This window comes from Vombatus ursinus, unplaced genomic scaffold, assembly GCF_900497805.2.
Source record: "Vombatus ursinus unplaced genomic scaffold, bare-nosed wombat genome assembly UNPS02012602.1, whole genome shotgun sequence".
Classification (NCBI taxonomy): Eukaryota; Metazoa; Chordata; class Mammalia; order Diprotodontia; family Vombatidae; genus Vombatus; species Vombatus ursinus.
Window position 1 is genome coordinate 205,676 of NW_020952380.1, and position 27,150 is coordinate 232,825.

A 27,150-nucleotide genomic window follows, 5' to 3' on the forward strand; every position below is an offset into this window, starting at 1 on the left:
CTATCTATCTATCTATCTATCTATCTATCTATCTATCTATCTATCTATCTATCTATCTATCTCCCTCTCTCTCTTTCTCTCTCTCTATCTATCTATCTACATACATACATATAATTTTTTCCCTCCAACCACCCTAATACTGACAAACATCTCATGAGTTACAAATATCATCTTTCCATGCAGGAATGTAAACAGTTCAACCTCAATAAATCTCTTATGATTTCTCTTTCCTGTTTACCTCTTCATGTTCCACTTGAGTCTTGTATTTGAAAGTCAAATTTTCTGTTCAACTCTGGTCTTTTCATCAAGAATGTTTGAAAATCCTCTATGTCACTGAATGACCATTTTTTGCCCTGAAGGGTTATACTCAGTTTTGCTGGGTAGATGATTCTTGGTTGTAATCCTATCTCTTTTGCCCTCTAGAATATTATATTCCATGCCCCGCAGTCCCTTAATGTAGAAGCCGCTAAATCTTGTGTTATCCTGATTGTGTTTCCACAATACTTGAATTGTTTCTTTCTGGCTACTTGTAATATTTTCTCCTTGACCTGGGAACTCTGGAATTTGGCTACAATATTCCTAGGAGTTTTCCTTTGGGGATCTCTTTCAGGAGGACATCCATGGATTCTTTCAATTTCTATTTTGCCCTTTGGTTCTAAAATACCAGGGCAGTTTTCCTTGATAATTTCTTGAAAGATGATGTCTAGGCTCTTTTTTTGATCATGGCTTTCAGATAGTCCAATAATTTTTAAGTTCTCTTTCCTGGATCTATTTTCCAGGTCAGTTGTTTTTCCAATGAGATATTTCACATTGATTTCTAATTTTTCATTCTTTTGCATTTGTTTTATAGTATCTTGATTTCTCATAAAGTCACTAGCTTCCATTCATTCTATTCTAATTTTTAAGGAAGTATTTTCTTCAGTAAGCTTTTGGACTTCCTTTTCCATTTGGCCAGTTTTGCTTTTTAGGGCATTCTTCTCCTCATTGGCTTTTTGGACCTCTTTTGCCATTTGGGTTAGGCTATTTTTTAAGGTATTATTTTCTTTAGTATTTTTTTGGGTCTCCTTTAGCAAGCTGTTAACTTGCTTTTCATGATTTTCTTGTATCACTCTCATTTCTCTTCCCAGTTTTTCCTCTACTCCTCTTACTTGCTTCTCAAAATCCCTTTTGAGCTCTTCCAAGACCTGGGACTGATTCATATCTTTCTTGGAGGCTTTGGATGTAGGAGCTTTGACTTTGTTTTCTTCTTCTGGTTGTATGTTTTGATCTTCTTTGTCACCAAAGTAAAATAATATAGTCTGACTCTTTTTCTGAGGTTTTCTCATGATCCAGGCCAATTACTTGAGTTTTAAACTCTTTGTTAAGGTAAGAGTCTGCTTCCAATGTGGAGAATGCACTGTCCCAAGCTTTGGGGGTTTGTACAGCTCTTTTCAGAGATACTTCTAGGGACCTTTAAATTTTCTGTTCTTCCAAGGTGGTATGATAAGGTGTTTCCTCTCCACCACCACAACAAGCTCCACCACACCAGTGCTCCTCCTTGCCCAAGGACCGCCCCTCAGAACTGTGACCCAGATCCAAGCACAGGCAGAGCAAGAGATTCCTGCCTCAGCACTGGCAAAGACATCCCTGCAATCCCCCTCTGATCAGCCACTGTATTTCCCCTCAGTTCATGAGCAGGAAGCTCAGGAGGCAGCCGCTGCCTCAGAGGCCATGCTCAGGACTTGTGGCTGAGACCTAGCTCCTTCTCTCACCGTAGTCACAGACTTTTCACACTGACCTTCTAAGTTGTCTTTGGTGTTCATGGGTTGAGAAGTCTGGAAACTACCACAGCTGCCAGCAATTCAGTCGTCTGAGGCCTGCTCCAGGGTTGCTGTGGCCTGCGCACCCATGCTGAACTGCGCTCCTCTGCCTGCCCAGCACAATATACCTTTCCAATCTACCATCCAGGTTGTTTTGGGCTGGAAACTTGTTTCATTCTGTCTTTTTGTGGGTTCTGCTGCTTTAGAATTTGTTTAGAGCCATTTTTTTACAGGTATTTGGAGGTATTTGCGGGAGTGCTCAAGCAAGTCACTGCTTTCACTCCGCCATCTTGTCTCTGCCTTATGTGCAGCTTTTTAGAAACAAAAGTTGATATTAAATGTAATATTCCCTGCTTGTCTATATTCCCACCTGAACTTCCTTTGAGCCTCTATTCACATTGACATTATTACTACTGCAGCTTGAGCCTCTTCCACGTTAAAGTGTGTCTAGCTTCAAGTATTAAGAGATTGTATGAGGTAAAACATATATAACCTTAGCAGCTCAGCACCAAGTTCTGTTTTATGACACCTTCACTTTCTACAACGTCATTAACTCACAGAACCTCACAAACATGGGGAGAGCTTGAAATATGCTCATCTGTGATGTGAGTAAGATTAGGGACAGATAGAGAGACAGATGGATGATAGGTAGATAGATGATAGATTGATAGAAAAGTAGATAAATGCATATATATATAATGAGAGTATCTGAGATTTTGATGTTGAGATTGATGGATAAGTGTGTATATACATATGAGAATATGTATGTATGTATGTGTGTGTGTATTCTTTGAGATTCCAGAATATATTACTCACATTTGTACCCAAGCTGAAAAACTTCATTGACTGTAATGCTAGTATTAATCTCTGTGCTGTTCTTTTTCCAGTTATAAAGAATTGCTGGCTTATACCCATGTGGGGGTAGAGGGGGGCGGAAGGGAATGAATGTGGATTTTTCATGTTTGTGTTTACATGGTGGCGGCATCAATCATCACCAATGAAAGGATAGCTTACTCAAAAGTATGTGTCTTATGGGAGTCACCGAGCCAATCAACATAAGAATATTGACAATAAAGACATAAAAACTCTCCTTTTGGAGTGTATTTTAAATAATGAAAAAATAGATTTCTTTTGTTTGCTTAGGTTTATTGATTTCACTGCTATAGAGGGGTAGATAATTTATGTTTACAAACTCTATGTAAATAATATTATTAATACTTGGACAAAAAGACTGACTTAAACTAGTATACAGAATGATAGAAACTAAATCCCAGGTTGGGTATTCTCTTTCTGATTTTATTCTTGCTTATCTAGCCACAGTTATATAATCATAACTATTCACATAATTTATTTTTAAAAGTTAATTTTTTTTTGCTTGAACAATATAAGTACTTGCTTAAACCTATAATTACTTTTGTGGTTAAATGAGTTTACAAACACACACATACACACACACACACACACACAGGTAGGTGGTACATTGGGAAGTGAGCAAGAAGAACTGAGTTAAACTCCTACCTCAGACGTATACTAGTTGTATTACGTCGGGCAAGTCACTTAGCTTCTCACAGCCTCAATTTTATCAGCTGTAAAATGGGGATAAAAGTACTACCTCCCAGGGTTTTTGTGAGGATCAAATGAAATAATTTCATATATATATATGTATATATGTATATACACCCATATATATAAACATATGTATATATATATATAAAACTTTTTGAACCTTAAAGTGCTATATAAAGGCTAGCTATTGTTTTTATTATTATGTATATGTTTTGTAAAGTGTAAAGTACTACATAAATTATTATTACTATTACCTTGGAAAATTATTTCTTTGAGAGTTTTATAAATAGGATAGGATGACAGCACTTAACTGGTTACTTTGAGCACTTAGCGGCAGAGTCAAAAAAGAACTGTATATGGAGTCAGAGACCCCAGTTTGAATTTTGATCTGTCACTTATTATCTGTGTCACTTTGGGCAAGTTACTTCCCTTCTCTGGTCCTCAGTTTCTTCATCTGTAAAATGAGTGGGTTGGATTGGATAATTTCGAAGGCTGTTTCCTTCTTTAAATCTGATTCCAAGATTTTGATAACAAGTATATAAATCAATTAAAAAATAGAAGCATTATTATAATTTTTAATGTTGTCAAGCTATACTTGAATACCAAACCATTTCTGCTCCATGTTCTCCATTCTCAACATTTGTTAATTTTTTTTTGTTGTCAGTTCCAGCACAGGCCCAATAACATGAGCTGAGTTCAAAAGTTATCAGACATGTAATGTGATCTTGTTTTGCTTAAGCAACTCAATCTGAAAAAAACAAACAAAAATCAAACATTGCTTGAATTAGAATCTTGCCTTCTAGTAGAATCAATACCTCTCCTATTTAAGGCATTCTATTAAAATAATAGACTTTTACAGCTAGAGGGGACCTTACAAACAACCTTCCTCCAACTTCCTCATTTTTTAGATGAGGTGTTCAAGTGACCTGACAAGGGTCATGCTTACAATTAGTGCCTCAGTCTGAAACAGAACCTGATCCTTCTAACTCTGAATCCAAAAAATTGTTGACAACACATTACAAAGTATGGAATCGTTTTCCTTGTGTATTTCAAGAGTCTGGACTATCCAAACTGAAATTATTAAAATATCTTAAATAAAACTTTACAATGCTGCTTTAAATTTTCTCATTCATGTGCATTTTATGGGTTCATTCTTTTGTGTGAATTTTTGTAGTTACTGAGGAAGGACAGTAAGATTTAAAGCCAAAAGAGGGATAGTGCAATCAGAAAAGATAAATGAACTGATGTGGGGTTTTGCTTCCCATTCTCTCTCTGCTGACCTCTGAATAAAAATATACTGTCTGAGACATCCTTTCCATGTGCCTCCCCCTTTTTTTTCAAAGGCTTGTGAGGGAGGACATTTCGTTTAGAAGCATTAAAATTTCATTGTGAATTTGAAATTATATGTTTTCAAGTGTTACATAATTATCTGCTGGGTAGAGCTATTTTAGGAATATAAGAACATAAGAATCACTACACTGGGTCAGCCCCACTGTCCATCCACTCCAATGTTCTGTATCTGACAGCAGCACCAGGGGATATATTATGAAAAGACATGGTTGTCCTTGATCTCAGTTGTGATACAGTAGGATATATCTGCCAATATTCTAGTTACTTTTAATAATTCATTATAAATTCTTCTTCTGTGGATTTTCTACAACTTTTGAAGACAATTTCCATTTTTATTTTTTTCTTTAATATTAGATTTGCTCAGTACTTAGGGAAATCTAATTGGCTTTTCTGTTTAGCAATCCAAGAAACATTTTTTTTCTCCCACTAGAATGATAATTATCTGTCTCACTTGTAAATGAACATAGAATGAGTAGGTTTGATTCTAGATTTCTGAAATACTAAAGAATGTTATTAATTTCCTTTAATTTGTTTGGACTAGACCTGCAATTTCATTGATATAAGGATCTCCCAGTGAAAAAATTCCCTTTATTAGTTGAGAACAGCACTTGCTTTACAATTCAGAGCCTTAGACTTAGAAGAGAGTTGCTTGAGGCACTGATAGAAGGTCATATAGCAATTAGTGTCAGAGGCAGGACCAGAGCTGCCTCTCATTGAAAAATTACATATAATCAGAACAATCTGAATAAAGGTCAAGTATTGAATCAGTTATTATTCTGAAGTATTTGGAAAATAAGAAAGAAGCTACAAGATACTATTTTCTTTTATCTCTATCAGTGGAAACTGATATTTTTTTCCATAGAGGAATGAATTATATCTGCTTAGATATTCTTTTCACATATCCCATTGGTCAAAGAATGGATAATATGCACCTCTAGGAAATCTCCATGAGTATTAAGTATCCGTTTTTGTTCACCGTTTTGTTTTATTGAAAATCAGAAACTCAGTGAAATGTTAGTGCCAGCGGGAGACTCTGTGACTGAGGCCATTAATCATTCATTCAAAATATTTATTTAATGTCTATAATGTACTGCTCTGAAGGGGTTATGTTCCTTGTTCATGTTCCTTGCCTTTAAGGAGCTTATGTTCTAATAAGAGAAATAAACCATATGCAGTACAGATATCTACAATACATGATCATGGCAAGTACCATAAGTAAGATACAGTTGAAAGATGAGAACCAAAGTCTCAGCCCTCAAATGATACATAGTCTGTGAAGTGATTTAACAATTCAGAGGAGAAAGAGAGATCATTTTTGATTATGTGGAAAGTTTTAGAGTGTCTGAGTTGGTCCTGGAGAGCCTGCTTCTCCTCATGGAACTTGGGGTGTGTACTTTCCCTGACTGAGAAGATAACCAAAAAGAAAATTGAGTTCTCTGCTTGAGATGGTTATTAAAATCACTCTCCATTTACAAAAATGATTGGAGGATTGTTTTAATGCATAGTCATGTTCTTATTGGCTTTCCCTGTCTAAAGATGATATGGTTATATTGAAGAAGATCTAAGCATAAAGAAAATGGAACATTTTACATGTTTTATAGGTCCCAGAACAGGAAATGCATCTATGTAAAATGACAGTTTACTGTATCAGAGACTTGGTGAAACAGTCCCTCTAAGTTAAAGGTAAGATTCTATCATGTTGATTTGATAGAATCCCAACTCCTTAAGGGAAGAGAAGGACCACTAAGTCATAGATTACTTTTGATTTGTTTGTCATCTATGTTAGTGAAGGGAATTTACAAACTGTAAGTCCCCCACATAGAAATGACATCCTACATCTATATATGTATTCCTGGTAACTAAGCATTAAGGTCAGCTGTTCAGACTGTTATTCTAGAAGCCCAACTAGTATAGGTTGGAAATGGTTTGGTAATCCTTTTAGAAAAAAGATGAAGGCATTTAGAGATGGGACTAAAGGAAGTCTTAAATGCTAAATATCTTTCTGTCCCTATCCCTCTGAGGATAGAAAACCCAAAATGATACAGTCCCTGTCCTTAAGGGGATTACATTCTATCAGGGGAGCTAATTTGAACATACACATTTATAAATAAATACAAAGTAATTTTGATAGTGGAGGTGCTAAGTTCTCTCAGGGTGGTTATAGGAAGAAAAATCAGGAAAGCTTCATATAAAAGGTTGTATTTGAACTGATTCTTGAGAGAAATAAGATATTCTAATATTCAAAGTGAGGAAGCAGTATAATTAATACAGCAATAAGGGAGAGAGAGAGGGTGAAGAACAGCAAGAAGTCCTGTCTGAGTAGCTGGTCCACCCTTCCTTCTTCACCTTCTTATATCTTTCTTGTCTCTCATAGATAAAGAGCTAGAAGGGACCTTAAAGGCCATCTCAGTCAACCCCCTCATTGTACAGATGAGGAAATTGAGTATCAGAGCGGTTTAGTGGCTTTCTTAAGGTCATAAAACTAGTGTCAGAGGCAATATTGGAACCCAATTTTTCTGGACTCTAACTTTAGCACTCTGTCTATATGCCTGAATTCCAGGTATGTTTTGATCTTTATATTGTCATAATACTTTGATGTTGGTGTGGCTGAAAAAGTTATTGTAGGCATACTTTCTGTGGCAGCTAGGTGACCCAGTGGATATAGTGCTGGGCCTGAAGTCAGGAAGACTCATCTTCCTGAGTTCATATCTGGCAACAGATATTTATTAGCTATATGACCCTGGCCAAGTCACTTAACCCTGTTTGCCTCAGTTTCCTCATCTGTAAAATGAGCTGGAGAAGGAAATGACAAACCACTCCATTATCTCTGCCAAGAAAATCCCAAATAGGTTCACAAAGAGTCAGACATGACTTAAATGATGGAACAACAACAAAAGGTGTGCTTTCTGTAGTGTGTATGTATTGGTGAGCTCATTTTTTTGGAAAATAGGTATTTGTGCATGTTGTTTGTATGTTAAAGGGAGTTCTATAATCAGAAAAGAGAATCAGGCAGCTAATAATAATAGGTCGTAATCTTTTCATTTGTATTCTTTTTCAGCCATGTGAGCAAGGACGCCACCTGAAAAGAATTCACTCGGTGGCAAACATTGGTACTGCCCTTAAGTTTCTTGAAGGAAGGAGGGTAAGTAGGTAATTGGGAAAGAAATCATTGAGTTTTTTGTTTGTTTGTTTGTTCGTTTTTTACCATTGCTGTTTTGAGTTTGGTTTATATTGGAACATTTGGGACCAAAAAATCTAATTTATCATAAATTGATATTTAAAATTATTAGAAATGAAGAACACTTTAAGAAACCTCTATAAAAGTCAAATAACAAAATGATGATGATAACAATGATGATGATAAATACTGAGCTTATTATTGAAGGAAGCATCACTTGATCTTTTTGGTTTTCCCAACTGAAATAATCAGTGATTTCTTTTACTTGTTAAAATATGCTGCTAGGCAAATATATGAAGAGTGGTTGTATAGATGGTTACTCCAAAAGCTACTGGGACTTACTGCAATGATAGTGATTGGGTCTCCATTGACACGATATTTTGTATGAGGATTGTTTAAAGTAGCTGGGTATGTTTAGCTTTGATATAAGAAAGGTTGGGATGGGGAGGGGGAATGTGGTAGCTGCCTTCAGATATTTGAAAGGTGGTCATGTCAAGGAGTAATAAGACTTTTTCTGTTTGATGTGAGAAAGCTGAGCTATATAGGGGTCAATATGGGCTTGATATCAGGAAAAAAGCTTACTAACTGTTGAGGAAGAATAGGATGTCTTCAGAGATGATAGACTTCCTCTCCTTGAAGGTTTTCAAGCAGCAGCAAGATGACCACTTATTGGATATATTATAGTGGGTTTTCTTTTCATGTATGGGTTGGTCTAGATGGCTGCTAAGATGATTCTGCAATTCTTTGATTCACATGTCTCTCTGTGACATACAGACTGCATAGGAAGAAAATAGTTGTTCTTGTGCAATATTGACCAGTGCTCTCCCACTTCCATGCATTCTGAAAGCACTTCATACAATCCATGCCCCCTTCCATGGATCTTTTGAGTGCAAATAGGGAAATGTTGATCTGGGCATTTAAAACATGGTGGCTTCCCTTCTCTTTCTTGAAGCCAAATAAACCATGTGATTCTATAACACACAAACATTCTGAATCATTGTGTAATAGAAAGAACACTCGATTAGGACTCAGAATAGATGACTTTGAATATTACCTCTTCTGTTTAACTACCTGTATCACCTTGGTTTAGTTGATTAATGTCTCTGGGTCTTAGTTTCCTTATTTACATACTGACAGGGTTTAAACTGTCATGTTAAGGTCCTTTCTAGATCAAAATTCCATAATACTAATTATCATTATGTGGAAAGATTTAGTATTAATGATTTCATCATAAGTCACTCTATGAGATTGTTAGTGATGTGGATTTTTTTAAATACCATTGACTTGTGAGAGCTATTGCCTGTGCCTTTGAGGAATATTTTCTCTGCTGTTAGAAAAATCAATATTTGCAAGGTACATCTTCACAAAGCAACTCCTAGGAATAAAAGAAAACTTTATTTTTTTATTTTTTTTCTTTCACTGAAATGTAAGTCAAATTCTTCATTAATTCTAGATGAATACATTTTTTGTTTTGTTTTGTTTTGTTCTTTTGCATTTTACCACCAGATTTGAAGTATTGTATCTGGGGCCTCAGCTGGCACCAGTTCACACTACTTTCTTCTGACTTCTGATCTCCCAAAGTGCCTTAGCTGTTCTAAATTCAAGAGAAAAAATATCTATTTGATTTATATTTTGTCCTCCTTATACTTGCTTCCTTCCATTTCTTGTTATTATAGCTTTACTGAATATTAGGCTGTAGGGAGGCAAAATTTTTCTGTGGGCTTTTTTTTCTTCTATTTCTCCGAAAAGACTGCTTAGTTTTCTTCCTTCTGTCTTCTTTAAAGCCCTGTTTTCCCTCTGCTATATTTTAATAGATTTTCCATCTACTTATGTACTTTGAAGGATATTTTAAGATTTAATATTTGATCCTAAAATTCATTTAATCCTTATATTTGTATTGCATATGGAAATGCATTACCCTCTGTAGCCCTCTATTAGGACAAGCTCTGTGGCTACTTTTCATTCCATGATATCTCCCATTCCATTGTTTACTTGTCTGTTCAAAAAGAGCTATATATTTATATATCTATAATATTAGTTCCTTTTTATGGACTGAAAATTTATTTCAAATATAATAATAGCTTGCATTTATATAACACCCTAAAGTTTTCAATGTACTTTACATATGTTATCTCATTTGAGCCTCACAACACCCATTAAAATAGGTGCTATTCTTATCCTCATTTTGCAGATGAAATAACCTAGGCCAAGAGACCTGAAGTGAATTGCCCAGGTCACAGAGCTGGAAGTCACAGAGTAGGAAATGCCTGAGGCAGGAGATGAATTCAGGTCATTTGGCACAGCCATTTGAGCACTGGGCTTGGAATCAATACTCATCTTCTTGAGTTCAAATGCAGCCTCAGACATTTAGTAGCTGTGTTACCCTGAGCATGTCACTTAACCCTGTTTGTCTCAGTTTCCTCACCTGTAAAAGAGATGGAGAAGGAATGGCAAATAACTCCAATATTTTTGCCAAAAAAAAACCCCAAATAGGGCCACAAAGAGTCAGACATGACTGAAATGACTCAACAACAAAAACATCTCCAAGCCCAGCACTTTTTCCCTATGTCCCCTAGCTTCCTTAAATAGCCATTTTATTCCAGTTTTTGAGCAAAAGATAAAATCCTAAAGTAAAGAAAATGCCCTATTTTTCATTCATACTCTTCTTAAGTCTCTCTAGGGCAATGGACATGTATGTCTATATTATTAGTAGATATTCCACCTTCATCACCTTCTCTATTTTTGGCAATGGGTAGATCACATGGAAGAGTCAAAATAAAATATTTTAATTAAGTGCCTCTTCTTAAAGAACATCTTTGGAAAGATAGAAGACTGGAAGATTTTTGGAAAATTCTTGATATTTCATAAGAGTAAAATAATTTTGAGTGGAATTGTTCCTTCCAATTAGATTTAATTGGACCAAAATTTCCAGTGTTATTTCCTCTAAAACTTGGAAATTCCAACAAAACCCATTGGTTGAATAAATGTTAGTGAGTCAGTAAATAAGCATTTATTTATTGTCTACCCTGTTATAGGCACTATGCTAAGCTTTGGGTATACAAAAAGAACAAGAAACAATCCCTGGTTTCTAGGCACTCACAATCTAATGGGAGAGAAACAAACAAATGAATATGGACAAACAAGCTATATACAGAACAAATAGGAAATAATAGGCTTCCTGTAGAAGATGGGATTTTACTTGGGACTTAAGGGAAGCTAAGGGAGCCAGAAAGCAGAGATGAGGAGGGAGAACATTCCCAGTCATGAGGGACAACCAGAGAAAATGCCTGGAGAGATGGAGAGTCTTGTTCAGGAACAGCAAAGAGGTTTTCTTGTATGTGTTGGGGAGTAAGATATAAGAAGACTGGAAAAGTAGGAGGGAGCTAGGTTATGAAGGTCTTTGAATGCTGAATAGAAGATTTTATATTCAATCCTGAAGAAGAGAGGGAGCCACTGGATTTTGTTAAGTAGAGGAAGTAACATGGCTGGAACTGCTTGTTAGGATAATCACTGGTGGCTGATTGGAGGACAGGTAGGAGTAGGGAGACATCTAAGGCAGGCAGACCCATCAGTAGGCTATTAGGAAAGTCTAAATATGAGGTTTTAAGGACCTGCAAGATTCATGTCATTATCAAAGGAGAAAAGGTATTAGATATGAGATATAAATGCAGAAAAGATAAATCTTGACAAGAGATAGGATATTGGGGGATGAGCAACAGTAAAGAGTTGAAGGTGACACTTAGGTTGTGAGATTGGGGGACTGGGAGAATGGCAGTGTCCTCTATAGAATAGGAATGTTTGGAGGGAAAAGGAAAGGCTTAGGGGGAAAGATAATGAATTATGATTTGGACATGTTGAGTTTAAGATGGCTACAGTACATCCAGTTTGGGATGTCTAAATAGTGCAAGAAGAGCAGTATTATTGGAAAACTAGGTTGGGGCCAGGTTGTTAATGGTTTTTAAAAATGATCAGGAGTTTATATTTGATTCTAAAGACAATTGAGATCCATTAGAGTTTATTGAGTAGAGTGAATGACATGGTCAGAGCTATGTTTTAGGAAAATTACTTTAGTATGTGTATGGAGAGGATGATTTGGAATGGAGAAACACTTGAAGCAGGAAGACTAATGAGAAGGCAAGTGTAACAGTCCAGGTGAAAAATTATGAGAGCTTGAACTAGGGTTGTAACTCTAGGAGGAGAGAGTACAGGATGAAATGACAGATGTGGTGGTAGAAAAGACAAGATTGGACAATTGATTGGATAGGTGGGGCAAATATGACCAAGAATATTGAGCAGACAGCTTTCACAATAAAGAAATAGATATCCATTACAATGAACTTCTCTCCCTACTGAAAGGCCCCACTTCTTCATATTCTAACCAGCCCTTCTTAGATCTCTGAAATCCTATTTCTGAGACTCTCAGATACCTAGTTCAGTGGTAGAGTAGATATAACAGATATGCCCTGAAATTGGTAAGCCTTATGTACCTTTTCCTGACTCATCCACAATCTCTAGCCACCTCTTGGTATGCAGGTTAATTAGTCCAGGCTCTTGCCCTCACACATTCCCTTGGCTTAGGGAAGAGAATTGCTTTGTACATTTTAAGTATTAAAATAGGGAAGGAGTAAAGGGTGGGAAACTTGGCATGGGCTAAATATTAGCAAGGAATTTTCTTTAATAGTAAGGGTACAATTGAACACTAAATCCTTGCTTAGTAGGTACAACTATACTGGGAAAAGATCATCTACAAAGTGAATGTAGGCTAATTATGAGTTATTGATATAATTCAGATTATGGGAGAGGGTTGGCATTGGACAAAACCAACTTGGTACTGAAAACTATTAATAAGGAAGATAGTACAAAAGGTCAAAGATTAAACATTCCTTTGTCTTATGTGATAATCAAATAATTTATTGCAGTCTTTTCAGTGCCTATTAAAAAAGGATATGAAGAGTGAAGCTGGAAAATGATTAGAGGACAATCAGAATAATTAAAATAATCAAAGATTGGTTCTTCAAGGAGTGGTTGAAGCCATCAGGAGTGTTGATTTAGCATGAATTCAAAATATTTCATGTTTGCTGTATTTCTTGTACTCTAGTAACTGCCCAAAAGAAAAATCACCCTTGAGAATCTCAAGAAACTTATGTCTAGAAGACAAAAGGCTGACAGTTCCTGTTTCTAAACATTTGAAGGCTTCATCTGAATGTTTATAATATTTAAATATATACGTACATATATCTACTTATGAGAAAGTTTATAATATTTGTTGAACTATTAGTTTTCATATTCAATAAATATTTTTGATTGTTTGAAACCAGAACGAGAAAAAGTAGAGGGCTTAAATTAAACTGATGGGATTTTAGGTGGATAGAAGAAAAGACTTTTTAATCACCAAGATAATAAGACATGCAAAGGGGTGACCAAGGATGATTGAGAAATTTCATGCCTTAAAGAGCTTCATGAATATAATAGACAGCTGTGTGTTGAGATGACTTAGACTTCACAGAATCACATAATTTAAGAGTTGGAAGGGACCTCAGGAACCATTGAGTCCAATCCACACATAAAAGGAATTCTCATCATAACAAAACTGACAAGTAGTCATCCAGCTTCTGTTTGAAGACCTTCAAGGAAGGAGAACTCACCTCCTTTGGAGGCAGCCCTTTCCGCTTTTGAGCAGCTTATATTAGAGTGAAATTTTCCTGACATCAAGCTCAAGTTGGCCTCCTTGCAACTTCTTCCCTGCTCCTGCTTCTTCCCTCTGGGTCCAAACAAAACAAGTCTAATCCTTCCTCCAAATGGTGGCCTTCCACATACTTGAAGAGAACTTAGCTTGTCCAGTTGTCTTTCATTTTTCTAGGCTAAACTCTTTCAACCAGTCTTTGTGTGTTGTGAATTCAAGGTCTTTTAGCATCGTGGTTGGCTTCCTTTGGAAGCTATTCAGTGTATCAGTGTCCTTCTCAAATCATGGTGCCCAAAAAGAAGATGATACTCCACATGAATCCTGATGAGGGCAGAGTGCAGTGGAATTATTGCCTCCCCATTCCTAGAAGTTATGTCTACCCCTCTTAATGCAGCTTTACGTTGCCATACCATTTTTAGCTTCCACATTTCATTGCTAATTAATTAAGCTTGCAGTCTACTTTTCCTTTTAAAAAACAATTGTGGTTTAAAGTCACAGGGTTGGACTATATGAACATGAGGTCTATCTCAAATCTTTTATGGATTAAAACAATTTCCCTACTTTATTTCTTATTTTCCTCATAAGGCCCCATTCCAAAATTTATGTTTTAAACCAACTAAATACAAATTCTACATTTCAGATTACTCCTCTCTATAGTACTTAGCTAATCTTCCCTTTGACCAATCAATGCTGCTTTTTTATAATATGTATGTCATCTTTTTCCTTTGTTTTCCATGTCAGTCCATGTACAGAGGATCACCGGTTAGTACAAGACTTTGTAGAAACTTTAATTCCTGATTTCTTATAGGTAAAAAAGAACCTAAGTTACATGATATTTCAAACTTCAAAGTAAGTGCATCATTTTAAACCACTTGCCATGTTCTTGGGTTCCAGCCAGCATTCGAAGGGAAAGAGTTACATCTTCTCTGTCTGACATTTTGTTGGTAATTCTTTGCATGATGTTGCATTTTTTTCACCATTAAGTAAAGCAAGTATTCACAAATACTTGATGCTGAAAAACAAAAATATCTTTTTGTAATGCACCTAATGAATGTCACTGAAAATTCAGCCAAGATTGTCTACTTGAATGTTTTTAGTGAGTTCAACTCACATTTATATACTATTACACAGGCATGCTTAAATTTCTTTGTTATCTAATAAGCTCCAGATGGTTATACCAATAATTAAAATATGATTTTCCCTGACTTATGGTAATGATCTACTTTTTATTTTTTAAACAGATTAAACTAGTGAACATAAATTCCACTGACATTGCTGATGGCCGACCTTCTATTGTCCTTGGCTTGGTTTGGACCATTATTCTGTATTTTCAGGTATGAAGATAGAACGTCATTATCATTTTGCTATATTATTAAATGCTGAGGTAATAGTTCTGCATTTTCCCCTACTGTGAATTGAGAACTAAACTAGCAGAAACATAACCCAGGATGGCATAATAAAATTGCTAGGACTGAGACAATAATACCCACCTCCCAATACTTATTCCCCTGCCCAGGTCCAACTGTGTGTTGACACAAGACCCTCAAACTAATGGTTGGAAAGAAAAGAGGGAGCACACTGGGATGAGTATTGTTCCAGTACAAGGTTGAATCTCTACAGAAAGAAGGCTAGAATTGGAGGTAGAAGGGTGGGAGTGGAGGCCAGATAAGGCAACAATTAGAAGATATATTTTTTTAAAGAATAACTCTCTTCAAGGTAGAAGATTATCATTTAACTAGTTACTAGGGTTCTTATAGATGTGGAAGAGGAAATAATTCATCCTCTTCCCCCAAAACACTGTACCAACAACAACATTCGGTACAGAAGAACAGACATATGAAACTTAATTATTTTGTTCACATCTCATTTGTTTTGTATGTATGCACATCTGAGGCAAAATAACTTGGAGATAAATTTTTTTAAATGTTTCATTTATAAACTACATTTTCCAAAAGCCAGGCAACATCAGTGATATACATCATGAATAATAAATTACATTATCTAAACAGTAATTTGTACCCTAAAGTACAATTGTACAAATTAATAATAGGAATAGGAAAGGTTGTAAGGTGAATTGTGGAATCTAGCTCTGTCATCAGCTAAACTGAATGATGACACACAAATCCTTTTTCTTCTGTTGGCTTCCATTTCATTATCTGTTTTAATTAGGCACATTGGGTTATTTGGTGCATGGGATGCCTTCCTGCTCTGAAATTCTATATTTTTGTAATACTTCAGCATTTCAGATAATGTATTATTATTAGATCATTATGAGTGTTTTGCATTATAATTCCTTTAATGAAAGTCCTAATTGATTATATTTCTTTTATAATTCATTGACAGCACACTTAGCACTCAAATGCAAAATGTCCACCAGGGAACTACAGTGCCAGTATTTATACTGTAACTGGGTTTGTTCATTCATGAACAGATTGAAGAGTTGACAAGCAACCTTCCACAACTCCAGTCCCTGTCCAGTAGTACATCTTCTATGGACAGTGTCCTCAGCTCAGAAACTGCCAGTCCACCAAACAAACGGAAGGTGGTGACCAAGGCCCAAGGGAATGCGAAGAAGGCTCTATTAAAATGGGTGCAGTACACAGCAGCAAAGTAAGTGCCTCCTGATTCCATTTCAATTCTGATCCTAGATGAAGCAGGATGAATCACTGAGGTTTTGTTTCTGTTTAGGCTAAAGCTCCAAGAAATGTCTGAGGGGCTTTCCTGTTGATCACTTTGCTTTGTTATTGAAAAGGGGGATGTTTAATAAGAAGTCTAAGCCTGTTTCTTCATGCTTCTTCTTGTATAAGAGCCATTAAGGGAATTAAAATTCATGCTTTTCTTAATTGATAGAAAGAATTATGACTTCTATTTTAAGTTATTGTGGCTGATATTTTTGTCTTTACAATTAATCATTTCAGAATCAATTCATAGCTTCAAAACTGTCCAATACCTCTTCATGATTTTCATTTCCTTTTAGGCAAATGATCTGAAGTTCAGCTTTTTAATAAAAACTGAGTTCTTTGCTGTTTCATATATCTTTTTCAGTGACTAGGATTTTCTTTTCTTCCTATGTTTTTTTTTTTTTACTTTGCTTGTAAATTTCATTGTAATGCTCATTTTTATGTTTTTGGGGGATGAAGATTCACTGTTTGTTATCAGTGTTTATGGAGGCATAGCACAACTGCATGCTTGAAAAAAGAAAAGAATGGAGTTCTCCTGGAACTCTAGAAAAAAATAACAAATATTACAAATGGTTATCTTATCAGGTAAAATCAAATGAGGGGCTTATCATTCTAATAACTCAAGAGGAAAGGACACCAAAAAACATTTTTGGTTCAATTGTCTGAATATTTCAGGTTCAAGTAGAATGCATGTTTTTTTTTTTGTTTGTTTAGATTATCAGAAGGAAAATGCCTTATTCTCTACCTTATTTTGTGGTAGTTGAAATTCCTTTTTTCTATATCTGTGAATTAAAGGTAAAAATAAAAAAGTATTGTTCCTTGAATAAAATACCCACTCTACTTTGGACTTGAGAAACATGATGCAATGGAAAGATGCATCTGGAATCAGAATCCTACCTCTGGTACTTGCTACTCATGTGTTTTAGGCAAGCTACTTAGCCTTCCTGGACTTCAGTTTCTTCATTTATAAAATGAGGGGTTAGACAAAATGAAATTAAGGTTCTTTCTAGTTTTAGATTAATAATGTTAGGATATTTTGAACATTAAGAGTTTCATTCTCAGAATGTTCTGGAAGCTTCAGTTCAAATGAGTTATATAAAAGCAGAATGTGAATAATGTGTTGTCATAAGAAGTTAAATTTTCTGGATTTTGTGGTAACTAACATTTCTGTAGCACATATTAACATAAAAAACTATTTCTAAAATGAACACTCTGAGGTGGTTTCTAATTTAAAAAAACCTTATGTTTCATCCAATCTATAATAATCTAGCTGTTACTAATATGTACATATTAAATCTTAACTGTGCAGGAGGAGCAGAAGGGCCTGGTAAGTGGACACTGGAATATACTTGCCATGCCTGCACAGTCTTGTGATGGTTTTCCAATCTGTCTTAATATGGTATATGTAATCAATAGTGTTGCCTTTGTACATTGCTTCATACAGCATTAAATTATGTGAATACCAAGTAAATGGATCAGCATTTAGAGTTTCATCAATTTGAGATACCAACCCTCAATTTAATGCTGTCAGAGCAGTCCTTCATTTTCTGTTGTCTCTCCCATATTCCGTTAGGCTTCAGTTATGTGCCAAGTTATGATGTGTGATTAGTTCTAAGTCACTCCTGTAACTCTCATATTTTTGTGGTGTCAAATTAGCATTTTTCTACCTGATCTGTGCATCTTTCTTGTTACTTGAGGACTGAGTATTTTTCATTTTATTATTCTAACAAAGGGATATGTAACATTTTAGAATTGTCTGTTATGCAGGGCACACTAATCACTGTGAATCGCTGTAGTAAGTGGTTGTTTTGTAAATGTGTCACATCAAATTTACAAATGGAATGGAAAGTCTGTGGAGAAGGAAGATGGCTTTAATGATTAGTTAATGAATCAGTAGAAATAAAGTATGATTTCTATAAAAATCTGAAAATAATAATATGGTAATAGAAATATGTCCTAATACTGAGCTATTCCAAAAACTTCAAATTCAACTGTGCAAGGCACTGTGTTAGGTGATAGAAAAGCAAAAATAAAATATAATTCCTGCCTTAAAAGAGCTTACAATTTTATGGGGTGGTGGCAGTAGGATATACACAAACTGTTGTATATAGAAGTACAAAAGAAAGACAAAATGATACGAGACATTTGCACCTGGACTCTCAATCTTGTGCTGCCTTATTATAGTATAGAGACTGTAAGCCTGAGGTCCATGCATTTTTAAAATATATTTTATAACTATTTCAACATAATTGGTTTCTTTTGTAATACTATGTATTTTATTTTTTGTATTTAAAAATGTTATTCTTAGAAGGAGTTCATAGACTTCACCAAATGACCAATGGGGTCCATGGCACACAAAAAACTCCTGCTAGAGTAGAAAAAGTATAATGTCTTTGTTGAAGCACTAATATATATATAATATTATGTAAATTACATATAATTATCTATTCCATAATTTAGCCAAACAATATAAATGAGAATTCATAATTGCATATTCACTCGTATCAGTTCTAGAAACCAAATCCTAGAATGACATAATCATAAATATAGAGAAACCTTTTCATAAAGTTTTTTTTAACAAACTAAAATCTTACAGAAAAGTTTTAGAACCTAAATACCTTTAAAAATGAAAACAAAAAAACTCTCAAGAAGAGAACATTCCCTGCCATTTGGAATGCAACATAGAGGAAATGTTATGATTTATAATGAATAGACTTTGCCAGAGTTCTTCTCAGAAGCCTCATTATAGAATATTTTGGAGTTTAAATTGAGGGCTTAAAACCTATGCCAATTTAGTTTACACTCAAGAAGGCTTTACCAAGTGAGACAGTCTAAGTGTGGATCCATTTCTGTTTGTTGTCTAGGCTAACTAAGTTCAGAGAAGCTCAGGGAGTTAGTGTAGGGCAATGAAGAAAAGTGGTGGTTTTGAGAGTTTTAATTTGATGTAATTCAGTAGAATCAGAAAACATATGGGAAACTCATGAATGAATGGTTAAATAAAGAGAACAAACAAACAAACAAATAAATTACACTGAAGTTCTGCTCTTCTATATGAGATATGTGGTAATAAACTATGCCTTCAGGTTACTTACTATAATAAATGGTAAAATTCCTTATGTGAAGTAAAAACTCAATAAACTTTAAAGTTTGGACCAAAACACTACAGCAGAGGTTAATGCTGGTATGCTTCCAGTTTATTGAAAGCAACTTTTATTTATGTGTAGACTTAAAAAATAAATTCATTGAAGAGAGAAATATTTTCAGCACAAATAATTTTAATATCTTTTGCATACATTGGCTAAACACTGTTTAAGGTGGAATATTCACATCGTATTTCAACTTCAATTTTGCTGAATTTCAGGAAAATTTTTATGAAGCAAGTTATTCTTATAATGATTGTAGTCATCACATATTTAGACTTGCAGTGAAAAGAAAAATTGGAGAATCTAGTTCAGGAAGAGGTAATCTTATACTAAATGTAAATAAGGTGTAACTATATAATAATTAGACCAATTTTAAAATAGACAAATGTACCAAGATTAATTTGCTCTAAATAGTGTGATCCTTTAAAGCTGGCTGCAGGACATTAGTTTAGGACTTATTCCAGTGATTGTGCTATTGCTCAAAACATTTTTCAACACTTTTGTTGGGAATTGCCCTTGGTGGTTTATGAACCACCAAGAAACTGAAACAGTCATGTTATTTAATTCCTTTTTTTAGAACATCAACAATAATAAAAAAGAAGCCTTTTATTTTACCTAATAGATTTGGACTCTAAATGATTTTTTTTTTACTATTTCCAAAAGTCAAATTCACCCTCAAAGGATAAAGATTTGCTACCTTTGAAGAGATTCAAAAATATGTGACAATCTCTGAAGGCAGTGCTAAAAGAGGAGTTGCATAAAGGTTTCATGAAATTACAGTATTTTTTAGGAAAACATGCATACCTTTCCATGATTTTAACCTTGAAAGGGGAGGCAGCAATCGTGCTTATTAAAATATTGGTGATGCTACTTCATAAACATATTTTGCTTATCTTAGGAAGTTTATTTTCTTCAGGGAATACTGGATAGGCACTGCTTTCTTAGCAAATTATATGATGGAGACTTACCCTAATTTGGAGTATTTTTGCCTCCCCTTCCTATATTCATATTTCCTTAGCTTCTTTGCCCAACTTTCTTTTCATTAACCAAGGTTTTTTCTTTAAAACAACAACAAATGAGCAAATAAAAACAGATATTATGAAAATATAGTTCTAAACTTGTAATTAAACTGATGGAAAATCAAATAAAATATACCCTAAATGCAGGAATTTGATTTTTATTGTCTTGGAAAAATAATTATTTTTAAAAAAATCTACATTTTAGTATTTATGAAACTAGAATGATCTTTTTATCTGCACATTATTTACATTGAAGAATAAAGTACTTGCATGAAACAGTATTAACTATTGTCTGTTGTTCAAAATGCTAGTGTATATCCATATAAATGGACCAACAAATTTCTTCTTTCCTTCCTTTCCCTTTTCTTTTCCTTTTTTCTTTCTCCTTTCCTCTCCCTTCCCTTTCTCTCCTCTTCATTTCCTTTCCCTTTTCATTCTTTTATGTTATTTCCCCCCTCCTTCTTCTTCTTTGTCCTTTTTACTTAAACATATCAAGGCAGGTTGGGATAGAAGTAAAAGATTTCGGACGAAGTTGGAGAAGTGGTGTGGCATTTCATTCAGTTATTCATGCTATTCGGCCAGAACTAGTGGACTTGGAGAAAGTGAAAGGAAGACCTAACAGGGAGAACTTAGAAGAGGCTTTCACCATTGCTGAAACAGAATTAGGAATCCCAAGACTCCTAGATCCTGAAGGTATGTTGGGCTTCTCTGTCCTACCATTGTAAATTGATTGGCATCATGCAGTTACAGTCTCTGATAAACACTTCAGTAGTACAAATACTTGATCCTTTTCTTACCAAAAAAGAATGAGTATAAATAAAACAAGATCACATGTAAAGTGCTTTGCAAACTTTAAAGTACTGTGCTAATTATTAATAAAACATGTTAAGCCTGGTGTTTCTAGGACTCTAGGTGACTGCTTTTAAGTTATGATCTTCTGTAAGAGAATTGAGTCATCAAAACACTCCTTTAATAATTTGTACATTTAAAATTCAATTCAACAATCATTTATTAAACCTCTGTTATATGTAAGACAATGTGATAAGCACTGAGGATATAAAGACAAAAAATGTAGTCCTTACTTTACTGTGCAGAGTGGGAAGAGGTATAGCAGTCATACAGGTACATGAATACAAGATAATTCAAGTCTGTAGAGTGCACCAACCACTAGGGGAGAGAGAATAAGGGAAGACTTTACATATGGAATAGCACCTGAACTGATCTTTGAAAGAAGCTAGACACCAGCAACATTGTGCTATATAGACAGCAATATGTGCTATCAAGTATGATAGACTTAGCTCTTCTCAGCAATACAATGATCCAAGAAAATCCAAAAGACTCGTTATGGAAAATGCTAACCACATCCAGAGAAAGAATTATGGCGTCTGAATGTAGATCAAAGCATACTATTTTCACTTTTGTTGTGTTTTTTGTTTCTCATGATTTTTCCCTTTTGCTCTGATTCTTCTTTCACAACATGACTAATATGGAAATATGTTTAACATGATTATACATGTATAACCTATTATCAGATTGCTGGCTCTCTTGGAGAGGTGGGAAGGAAGGGAGGGATGGACAAAAATTTGGAACTCAAAAATCTTACATAAATGAATGTTGGAAGCTATCTCTACATGTAATTGGAAAAATAAAATACTATTAAGTAAAAAAGAAAAAAAAGGAATAAAGAAAGAAAGAAGCTAGAGATTTCAAGAGGTGGAGTTAATTAATTCCTGGCTTAACAGATAGCATGTGGAAAGGCAAAGGGATGGAAGCTGGAATGTCAAGTTCAGAAGATAGTTAAAACAGTACATGTGAAAGGTAGAGTGCAGAAAAATGGGTAAGATGAAATAGTTTAGGAAAAGAAAATGGGAGCCAGATAGCAAATTACATTTTAGAAAAGTTAAGTTTGATATAGTGACATGACTTCTGAAAGGAGATGACCAAAAGGCAGTTTGTGATGTAGGACTGGAAGTGAGAAATACTAGGGTTGGGTATTTAGATCTGGGAATCATCTTCCTAGCCACGATAATTTATTTATTTTTTAGTTAATTAATTTATTTTTTGTAATTAATTTATTTTGAATTATCAACAATCACTCCCATAAACCTTTGAATTTTAAATTTTTCTCCCCCTCCCTCCCCACCTCCCTCCCCAAGACAATGCACAATCTCATATAGGCTATACATATACATTCCTATTAAACATATTTTCACATTAGTGATGTTATAAGAATTAAAACCAATAGGAGGAACTACCAGAAAGAGGAAACAAAACACAACAGAAGAAAAAAAATAGCAAATCATATGCTTCAATCTGCATTCCAACTCCATAGTTCTTTCTTCTTTGTGGATAGCATTTTCCATCATAAGGCCTTTGGAGATGTCTTCAATCCTTGTGTTGCTGAGAAGGGTTAAGTTTATCAGTATTAGTCATTGCACAACATACAATGTTCTCCAGGTTCTGCTCACTTCACTCAGCCTCAGACCATACAAGTCTTTCCAGTTTTTTCTGAAGTCAGCCTGTTCATCATTTCTTATAGCAAAATAGTATTCCATTACATTCATATACCACAACTTGTTCAGCCATTCCCCAATTGATGGGCATCCTCTCAATTTTCAATTCTTTGCCACCACAAAAAGAGTTGATCTAAATATTTTTGTACACGTGGGACCTTTTCCCATTTGTGTGATCTCTCTGGGATATAGCCCTAGAAATGCTATTGCTGGGTCAAAAGTTATGCACACTTTTATAGCCCTTTGGGCATAGTTCCAAATTGCTCTCCAGAATGGTTGGATCATTTCACAATGACATGATAATTTAGTCTAAGGAGATGTTGGGATCACTTTAGGAGGGTGTATAGAGAAAGAAGAGAAGGGAATTTAGGATAGAATCATGGGGGCATGTCTATAATTCATTAGATGAGAAACCGCTGATGAACCAGCAAATGAGATGGAAGAGTAATCATATAGAGAGCAAGGAATAAGGGAAACAGTATTATAGAAGCCAAGAGAGTAATAAATATCCAGGAAGAAGGCTAGTCAACAATGCCAAAATCATAAAAGGGGTCAAAGGGAATAAGGAATGAGTAAAGGTAATTGAATTTAGCAGGTAAATGTTGGAAGCCAGGTTGCAAGGGGTTGAAGAGTAGGAATAGAGGAATGATTGCATCAGAATATAATTTGTGAAAGGCAAAAAAGATGGATAATGAATATTTGAAGGGATGGTAGAGTCAAGTGAAGTGTTTTTTTTTTAAGGGTGGTAGAGACTGGGCATGTTTGTATGCAGCAGGGAAGGAGCCAACAATATTGTTATTGTTTAGTCGTGTCTTACTCTTTGTGACCCCATTCACCATAGCATCCTAATACTGTCCATGGAGTTTTCATGGAAAAAATACCGGAGTGCTTTGCCATTTCCTTCTTCTGTGGATCAAGGCAGAGGTTAATGAATTGTCCACGGTCATACAGCTAGTAAGTGTCTGAGGCTGGATTAGAACTCAGGTCTTCCTGACACCAGGCCCAGTACTCTGTCCACTGAGCCACCTAACTGCCAATAATGAGAAAATACTAAAGACAGAGGCAGGAAAATCATTAAGGATATAAGCTCCTGAGAAGATAAAAAGTGATGGATGGGATCACAGACATAATTACAACTTTATGCCTTGAAAAAAGGACCAAATCTTTGTCAGAGCCTAAGTGGAAGCAGGAGAGAGTGAGGGATAATGTAGAGATGTTTTGAGTTATGAAATACAGGAGAAGATGGAGCTCAAGTGAAATGACCATTATTTCCTCATTAAAGTAGGAGATGAAATCCTCTGCTGACAAGGAAGTGAGAAAATGTTATATAGGACCTTGATGAAAGAAGAAAAAGTGTATTATAACAATGCTAGAAGTGTGATAATCAATCAGGGAAGAACAAAAAGATTTTTGTGCAACTGCAAGAACCTTTGAAATAAATCGTAGTGGACTCTGGCAGTATGTTTTACTGATTTCCTCCAGCAATGCTCAAGTAGTACATTAGAACAGAATGTTCGTGTTCAAATGGCTCATTAATAAGAGTAGAGAAGGCACGTGGTGAGGTTAAGCCAAGGTTGGAGTTTTGTTAAACATAAATGGAAATAGAATGAGGGGACATGGGATTCAAGGATACAAGATTGCATGTAATTTAACTCTTCAAACACAAGGTCAAGACTGTGAAGGGAAGAAAGAAATGAAGAGCAGGAGTGATAGACTGGAAATGTGGAGGGATTGGAGGTCTCAGTGACAACCACAGAATTGTTTTAAGAGGAATGATACAGTGAGAAAAAGACCTTTCATTATGTCACACTCAGGATATAAAAAGGAATTTACAGATATTAATAATAGAGTACATTTTTGTCAACATCAACGACCGTTTTTAATGAATATAATTAGAGCAATATGTGTTGAGTGAAGAGATTTTTTTAAAAGATTTCAAAATTCTTAAAGACTGTAGTCTACTTTTTTCCTAATCTCACTGTCCACTCTTTCCCTAACCCAGATAATTGCCTTTTAGAAATAATTATGTCACTAGGTGCTTACAAATTGAATCAAAGGGTCCTTGGGATGATTCTCCAAGTAAAGCATTAGTTTTACTTAAAATGGCACTTTACTCAAGAGATTTGTGAATTATTGATCTTTTAATAGTCGTAAAAGGAGAGTGGGAAATTAAGTCCTAAATGTAGAACTGCAGAGATACCTTGGGGACTTTCCAGGATAGGCAGCTGTAGCTACCTCCTTCAAAGTCTGAGTCCCCAGTGACTTCTCTCTGACTTCTGGGCAAAGGGTGGATTATTTGCCACTTGAGAAGTTTCCATTATACTACTAGACAACCAGGGAGTTTTTCCCAGGTTTCAATAAGTTGACTTGGTTCAAGGACTTGCCATAACCGAGTCTTCCTCTCCCAGCTCCAGAGAGTATAGTAGAGCCCAGATCTCATTGTGGTTAACTTCCTGAAAATGGAATTAGGTAAAATCATGAATGGGGACCACTATAGGAATTTCAGGTTTTTGTCTGAAAATAAAAGATTAAGACTACACATGTGTTGCAACAATTTTTCCTTCAGTCCTTTGGCTGAAATTGTTTTAAGTGCAGCATTTTTAAAATCTAGATCTGAGGCTTACAAACGATTTATACTTTAGTAATTAGGCAAAAGTACAAGCATAGAGAATATCAGATTCCTAATGCTCACGATTCTGAGAAGTATTTAAATAGGACATTCATCACATGCCCAAATATTCCTTTTTTGCATTTTACCCCTTAAATATTCAGTTATTTTCAAGTCATGGCCTTTCCAAATTGTCTTAGATACACTGAATTGGTTCAAAAAAAAACAAGCTAGATGAGCAATAGTATGTTTTTCTGCATTTAAACCTCTAGTTTTTATTATAATATGTGTATAGGTAAGTGATTTTAGTAAAATAAGTTTGTTTTTACAACATATCACTTTTTATTATATTTTGTGTGTGGAAATCAATTAAAGCCATCATTCCCTTGAAAGTGTTACTACTGATTAACTATTTATGTTTGTTTTGTGTTTTTCCAGATGTGGATGTGGATAAACCAGATGAGAAGTCTATTATGACTTATGTAGCCCAGTTTCTGAAATATTATCCTGATGTTCATAACACAGGCACTGATGAACAAGAAAATGATGTAGGTATTTTGTTAAAAAATGTATAAAATATATATGTGTGTGTAGCTTGTACATATATGTACACACATATATATCTTATACCCATATATCATATATGTATCTTAAACATATATTTATATACATATATGTATATATTGTTAGATATGTGTGTTATTTATTCATATGTATTTTATACATATATGTATATATGTATGTGTTGTTGTTCAGTCATTTTTCAGTCATGTCCATGTCTTTGTGACCCCACCTTTTGGGGTTTTCTTGGCAAAAATACTGGAGTGTTTAGCCATTTTCTTCTCCAGCTTATTTTACAGATAAGGAAACTGAGGCAAACGGGGTTAAGTGACTTGCCCAGGGTCACACAGCTAGTAAGTGTCTGAAGCCAGCTTTGAACTCACATCTTTCTGACTCCTGGCTCAATGTTCCTGGTCTAGTGCACCAGCTAGCTCTCCTCATATGTGTGTGTATGCGTGTGTATTTTAAGCAAAACTGTGTAATATATGGTTTCATTTTTTAAAACATTCTAATAAAATAGCAGTTGAATGTAATTAAATCATAACTGAATAAAGAATAGAGGGAAACAAAGAGGGTAGGGTGAAACAATTTGGCTCCAAAGAAAAAGGCTTCTTGATTGTGAATGAGGAAGAAAAGAGAGAACCCCGTAAAGGAAATCATATTTCTAGGAAAAAATAACAGCATTGGAATTTTGATGATTTGGTAATGTAAATGATGTAATGTTGCTGTTTACCAACCAAGATCTTGATTACAACCCTAAAAATAATTGCATATGAAATTAATTCTCTTTAAATTTGTGGAATCGATTTTTAGATTTTGAATATTAAGGATGACACAGCTCATAGAAAACAACTGTGATCAATCCTAGTACCAATCACTCAGGCTATCTCTTTGTTTTCTTACCTGTACCCTTGGCTCATCTACTTTTCAGATTATATATTTCCTAAAACAGCTTCACTATTCCACTTATTGATGATAGGGCTGGAAACAAGCTTGCTTACTTACAATAAGCTTATTTACTCTAATATGCATTTTATTACCCTTTCGTC

General features: G+C 35.0%; 1 protein-coding gene across 1 annotated transcript in view; it reads left to right on the forward strand.

The window, feature by feature from the left end:
• The window catches only part of SYNE1 (spectrin repeat containing nuclear envelope protein 1), a 552,931-nt gene that overhangs the window by 130,910 nt on the left and 394,871 nt on the right, over positions 1-27,150 (forward strand). Inside the window, exons 6-10 of the mRNA XM_027857999.1 lie at positions 7,774-7,857; positions 14,818-14,910; positions 16,008-16,186; positions 20,916-21,112; positions 25,979-26,088. Coding sequence (XP_027713800.1) covers positions 7,774-7,857; positions 14,818-14,910; positions 16,008-16,186; positions 20,916-21,112; positions 25,979-26,088 — 663 coding nt within the window. The remainder of the gene's footprint in view (positions 1-7,773; positions 7,858-14,817; positions 14,911-16,007; positions 16,187-20,915; positions 21,113-25,978; positions 26,089-27,150) is intronic.